Source organism: Bison bison, unplaced genomic scaffold (assembly GCF_000754665.1).
Source record: "Bison bison bison isolate TAMUID 2011002044 unplaced genomic scaffold, Bison_UMD1.0 scf7180017864072, whole genome shotgun sequence".
Taxonomy (NCBI): domain Eukaryota; kingdom Metazoa; phylum Chordata; class Mammalia; order Artiodactyla; family Bovidae; genus Bison; species Bison bison.
Window position 1 is genome coordinate 4,359,954 of NW_011494644.1, and position 7,003 is coordinate 4,366,956.

Consider the following 7,003-nt stretch of genomic DNA (forward strand, 5'->3'; position numbering starts at 1 on the left):
GATCTTCCCAACCCAGGGATTGAACCCAGGTCTCCCACATTGTAGGCAGACACTTTACCATCTGAGCCACCAGAGAAGTCTTTGAACCTAAAACAGTGTTCATTCTTCCTTGGTAATATTGTTCTTTAGGATCCTTGATATAACTACTCCACAAGTAGCAAAGCTTCCATACAATTCACCTACCTATTTGATTAAATCTTTATTTCTTGATACCCAGTTCGTACTTCAGTAACTACATTTTTTGTAATTTAGTGACCTACACCACCTGTAATTTGAACCCTTTTCCCATTTGATGCAGGAACCACATGTGAATAAATTAACTTTTATCAACTAGCTATAGTCCTTAATAATTATAGAAAATAAGTTGATAATATTTTTAAAAGGACAAAAGAATTTATGTCAAAAATCAAGTTTTAGTGGGGAGAAATTTGGTAAAGTAAATATCTCTTTGTTATTTCCATTTGTTTCATGATAAGCAGTACAGAATAAAGAGCTACTAAATATCTTTCCCATAGCCAACCAAAAATTATTATGGAACAAAACAATATTGAAAACACATCTAAAAACAAAAAGCTCTAATATCTTAATTTTAAAATGGGCAAAGGATTTGAATAAACATTTATCCAAGGGAAATGTACAATCTGCCAATAAGCACATGAAAAGATGCTTGACATAACTACCCATTAGGGAAAGGCAAATAAAAAACAAAACAAAAAAAACAAATATTGGTAGTGATGTGAAAAATTGGAAACTCGTGTGTTGCTATTAGGTATATAAAATGGTATGTCTGCTATGGAAAATAGTATACCAGTTCCTCAAAAAGTTAAACATAGACTTACCATGTGATCACAGCAATTCCATTTCTAGCGTATACCCAAAATATTTGAAAGCAGGAACTCAAGCAGACAGTTGTACACCAATGTTCACAGCATTATTCACAAAATCCAAAAGGTAGAAACAACCCAAATGCCCACTTATGAATGAATGGATAAGCAGCATGTTGTATCTTCATACAACGAGTATTCAGCCTTAAAAAGAAATTAAATTCTGATACATGCTGCAACATGGATGAACCTAGAAAAAAATTATGCTAAATGAAATAAGCCAGACACAGAAAGACAAATAGTGTATGATTCTAACTTATGTGAGGCACATAAAATAGGCAAATTAATAGAGACAGAAAATAAAGTGAAGTTGAGAAAATGGAGGAAGGGGTGTATTTTAGGATTATAAAATAGTTCTGGAAATGCATGGTGGTGATGATTGTGCAACACTGTGAGTGTATTTAATGCTGCTTGGATTTAAACTTAAATGAATTTAACACAAAATGGTGAAATGGTTTTACCACATTAAAATTTTTTTTAAAAAAACAGGGAAAATATAATTGGACGTAAAGTTATATATTAATTGGGAAAAAAGTAAGTGCTCATTTTTTTTTCCTGATTCCATTGAATAGGAACTGTGCTAGTATTTTCTAGACTTGTACTAGCGTTTTCCTTTCCTTTTCCTTCTCTCTTTCCAGGTTCGAAGCTCTGTTTAATGATCTGGAAATGAAAAAAGGAGAGCTGGGCGTTGCCAACTTTGGTGCTTCAATCACTACCATGGAAGAAGTCTTCCTTAAGTGAGTGACAATGACCTTAAAAAAACTTAACAAACTTCCACCTCTAAAATCTTGCATCAGTTTGAGAGCAAACCCCACCCAGTTGGCATTGGAATAAAGTCATTGCAGTTATGGCTTTATGGGAGTGGGCAATGGCATCCCACTCCAGTACTCTTGCCTGGAAAATCCCATGGGCGGAGGAGCCTGGTGGTCTGCTGTGCATGGGGTTGCTAGGAGTCGTACATGACTGAGCAACTTCATTTTCACTTTTCACTTTCATGCATTGGAGAAGGCAATGGCAACCCACTCCAGTGTTCTTGCCTGGAGAATCCCAGGGATGGGGGAGCCTGGTGGGCTGCCATCTATGGGGTCACACAGAGTCGGACATGACTGAAGTGACTTAGCAGCAGCATACATATATATATTTTATGCTATTGCATTTCTATATTTTCAGGTGAACCTATATGAAGATGTTGAGCTTGGGCCCTGCTGTTTGTGGTAAAAGATTTAGGAGTTAGTCAAGAAGAAAAGAGTCTTCCACAGCAGCTCAGTCAGTAAAGCATCTGGCACACAATACAGTGGTCTGCCGGTAATGCAGAAGTCCACCCATAATGCAGGAGACCTGGGTTGTTTCTGAGCGGGGATGATCCCCTGGAGAAGGAAATGGCAATCCACTCCAGCATTCTTGCCTGGGAAATACCATGGACAGAGGAACCTGGTGGGCTACAGTCCATGGGGTCACAGTAGTCAGACACGACGTCACAAATAAACCACCCCCACTAAGAAAAATAAAGGATTAATATGACTATGTCATCATAGGAAAAGTTCTAGTTTTAACTTTAAATTACTTTAAAATTAACTAGAAATGACTTTAAAATTTTGACCTAAGCATGTTTCTGTTGGGAGGCGGGGGGCGGGGCGGGGGGGGGATTTTCCTCTACCTTTCTAAGTGCTTCTGACTGGTCTAAGAATTAACTTGATATGCAATAGAGCAGGAGAAAATCAAACAAAAGCTTAATAGCATATATACATGGAAGAGACCCAAGAGCACTAAGTAACTAACTAAAATGGCTGAAACCCTCACCTTAAATACTATCTTCAGCTCAAGACAAAAGATGTTGGGAGTAGAGGTTTTGGAATTCAAAAGGAAGGAGGACAATTCAAATGGAGCTGAAAAAAGCAAATGTTTGGTAAAAAATACATTTGCTGGGCCAGGCAGAAATTATGGGACACAGAACAGACTTTACTCTATAGTCCCTGCCTGAGTTTCCTCCACACAGCTAACCTATATGCTTTGCAGGTACCTCTCATAATAGCTCTATTCCTAGAAAAGGCCCTTTTTCAAAATATTTCAGGTAGCTTAGATGGAAGTAAAAAGAAAGACTTCCTGAGTTTTTTAGGCTCGATTGTTTTCAGCTTGCCCACATGGAAAAAGACGTTTTGGGGTGGCAAAATTTCCTCCCCTGCATTTCTATAATTTATTTAATTTGTACGCAGTTTGTTTCTTGCACTGTGCAGAAGTGCAAAATGAAAATGCTCAGAGAATTCAGGCTGTTACCTAGCAAAGTCAGATGGTTACCAATCAAAGGTTTTACAAAATGCCCTTTTTTTGATAGGGTAATGACATAATTACATCTACATTTCATTCTCTCAGACTCAGGGATTTAAAATTGTCAATGTCTCAGAACTGACTTAGGGTTAATAAGTTCACAGAAGACTAATATATATAAATTAAAGGCTGTTTCATTAATTTATAATGAATCATAATAAGACTGATTTATAATGATTATGGCCTCTTTGCCATTTAATGTCGTCTTGTGTGTCTCTAGGCAAGCTGCATAGGGAGCAAAATGATAATAAGAAAGTTATTTTGTAAGCCCAATTAGATCAAGCATCATAAGGGCAGAGACCATGTCTGTTTTGTTCACTAACTATTCTTGGGGCCCCAAACAATACCTGCCACAGAATTTGATACTGCTCTTGAATGAATAAATGAATTAATTAATGTCATTTAAAACCATTATCTCCACAATAGATGCTCTACCACCTTCTGGGAATTCCAAATTAAAACCTTGGACCATGACACCTAGGTTGTCTCTTCTATGGGTTAACATCATAGCCTGTTACAGAGTCTCCTTTCCAACCTTTTTATTTTCATTTTTTTATTGTACTAAAATATACCCGCATTTCACATTTTGAATACTTTTACATATACAGTTCAGTGGTATTTCACATTATTGTGCAACCATCACCAATATTCATAACCATAACTCTTTTCATCTTATAAAACTGAATATCTGTACCTATGAAACAATAACTCTCCATTCTTTCCTACCCCTACCCTGGAAACAACCATTATACTTTCTGCCTTTATGATTTTTACTACTGTAAGTGGAACCATATAGTATTTTTTATTTTCTCACTGGTTTATTTCACTTGGCTTAATGTCCTCAAGGTTTATACATGATGTAGCATATTGAAGAATTTCCTTCCTTTTGGAAATTGAATAGAATCCCATTGTATTATATACCACACTTTGCTCATCCATTCATTGGTCAGTGGATGCCTATGTTGCTTCCAAATTTGGGGTATTATGAATAAATGCTGCTTTGAATGTCATATAAAATCATCTTTGAGACCCTGCTTCCAATTCCTTTTGGAATATGCCCAGAAGTGGAAATGCTGGATCATACAGTAATTCTACTTTTTTCACAGTGAGGAGAAAAGTTATTTCTTTTGATACAATAAAATTCAAATAAATCAGTTCAGTTCAGTCACTCAGTTGTGTGTGACTCTTTGCGACCCCATGAAATGCAGCATGCCAGGCTTCCCTGTCCATCACCAACTCCCAGAGTTTGGTCAAACTCATGTCCTAAGTGGAACTTAGGACACGCCTAAGATGGCATCCAGTCGGTGATGCCATCCAACCAGCTCATCCTCTGTTGTCCCCTTCTCCTCCTGCCTTCAATCTTTCCCAGTGTCAGGGTTTTTTCCAATGAGTCAGTACTTCACATCAGGTGGCCAAAGTATTGGAGTGTCAGCATCAGTCCTTCCAATGAATAATCAGGACTGATTTCCTTTAGGATTAACTGGATTGATCTCCTTGAAGTCCAAGAACTCTCAAGAGTCTTCTCCAACACCAATTCTTCAACTCTCAGCTTTCTTTATGGTCCAACTCTCACATCCATACATGACTACTGGAAAAACCATAGCCTTGACTAGACAGACCTTTGTTGGCAAAGTAATGTCTCTGCTTTTTAATATGCTGTCTAGGTTGGTCATAACTTTTCTTCCAAGGAGCAAGCATCTTTTAATTTCATGGCTGCAGTCAGCATCTGCAGTGATTTTGGAGCCCAACAAAACAAAGTCTGTCACTGTTTCCACTGTTTCCCCATCTATTTGCCATGAAGTGATGGGACCAGGTGCCATGATCTTTGTTTTTTGGGTGTTGAGTTTTAAGCCAGCTTTTTTACTCTCTTCTTTCACTTTCATCACCAGACTCTTCAGTTCCTCTTCACTTTCTGCCATAAGGGTGGTGTTATCTGCATATCTGAGGTTACTGATATTTCTCCTGGCAATCTTGATTCCAGCTTGTGCTTCATCCAGCCCAGCATTTCGCATGATGTACTCCGCATATAAGTTAAATAAATAAGGTGACAGTATTCAAAAAAATAGGGGGAAATTGTGTTAATAACTTGGATGATATTATGTTATATAAGGAGTTCAGTTCAGCTCACTTCTGTCGCTCATTCGTGTCTGACTCTCTGTGACCCCACGGACTGCAGTACACCAAGCTTCCCTGTCCATCATGAACTCCTGGAGCTTACTCAAACTCATGTCCATTGAGTCGACGATGCTCTCCAACCATCTCATCCTCTGTTGTCCCCTTTTAATCCTGCCTTCAATCTTTCCCAGCATCAGGGTCTTTCAAATGAGTCAGTTCTTCCCAACGGTGGCCAAAGTATTGGAGTTTCAGCTTCAGAAGTAGATGTTTTTCTGGAAGTCTCTTGCTTCTTCCACTGAAGAACATACATCCAATGTATGTTGGCAATTTGATCTCTGGTTCCTCTGCCTTTTCTAAATTCAGCTTGAGCATTTAGAAGTTCAAGGTTCAAGTACTGCTGAAGCCTGGCTTGGAGAATTCTGAGTATTACTTTGCTAGTGTGTGAGATGAGTGCAATTGTGCGGTAGTTTGAGCATTCTTTGGCATTGCCTTTCTTTGAGATTGGAATGAAAACTGACCTTTTTCAGCTCTGTGGCCACTGCTGAGTTTTGCAAATTTGCTGGCATATTGAGTGCAGCACTTTCACAGCATCATGTTTTAGGATTTGAAATAGCTCAATTGGAAATTCATCACCATTAGCTTTGTTTGTAGTAATTTTTCCTAAGGCCCACTTAACTTCACATTCCAGGATGTCTGGCTCTAGGTGAGTGATCACACCATCATGATTATCTGGGTCGAGAAGATCTTTTTTGTACAGTTCTTCTGTGTATTCTTGCCACCTCTTCTTAATATCTTCTGCTTGTTAGGTCCATACCATTTCTGTCCTTTATCGAGCCCATCTTTGCATGAAATGTTCCCTTGGTATCTCTAATTTTCTTGAAGAGATCTCTAGTCTTTCCCATTCTGTTGTTTTGCTCTGTTTCTTTGCATTGATCGCTGAGGAAGCCTTGCTTATCTCTCCTTGCTATTCTTTAGAACTGCATTCGGATGTTTATATCTTTCCTTTTCTCCTTTGCTTTTTGCTTCTCTTCTTTCACAACTATTTGTAAGGCCTCCCCAGACAGCCATTTTGCTTTTTTGCATTTCTTTTTCTTGGGGATGTTCTTGATCCCTGTCTCCTGTACAATGTCACGAACCTCCGTGCATAGTTCATCAGGCACTCTGTCTATCATCTATAGTCCTTTAAATCTATTTCTCACTTCCACTGTATAATCATAAGGGATTTGATTTAGGTCATACCTGAATGGTCTAGTGGTTTTCCCTACTTTCTTCAATTTAAATCTGAGTTTGGCAATAAGGAGTTCATGATCTGAGCCACAGTCAGCTCTCAGTCTTGTTTTTGCTGACTACATAGAGCTTCTCCATCTTTGGCTGCAAAGAATATAATCAATCTGATTTCAGTGTTGACCATCTGGTGATGTCCATGTGTAGAGTCTTCTCTTGTGTTGTTGGAAGAGGGTGTTTGCTATGACCAGTGTGTTCTCTTGGCAGAACTCTATTAGCCTTTGCCCTGCTTCATTCCGCACTCCAAGGCCAAATTTGCCTGTTACTCCAGGTGTTTCTTGACTTCTTACTTTTGCATTCCAGTCCCCTATAATAAAAAGGACATCTTTTTGGGGTGTTAGTTCTAAAAGATCTTGTAGGTCTTCATAGAACCATTCAACCTCAGCTTCTTTAGC

General features: G+C 38.5%; 1 protein-coding gene across 1 annotated transcript in view; it reads left to right on the plus strand.

The window, feature by feature from the left end:
• Nucleotides 1–7,003, plus strand: part of LOC104986729 (ATP-binding cassette sub-family A member 3-like) — a 201,002-nt gene that overhangs the window by 127,413 nt on the left and 66,586 nt on the right. The window contains exon 16 of the mRNA XM_010837415.1: nt 1,523–1,621. Coding sequence (XP_010835717.1) covers nt 1,523–1,621 — 99 coding nt within the window. The remainder of the gene's footprint in view (nt 1–1,522; nt 1,622–7,003) is intronic.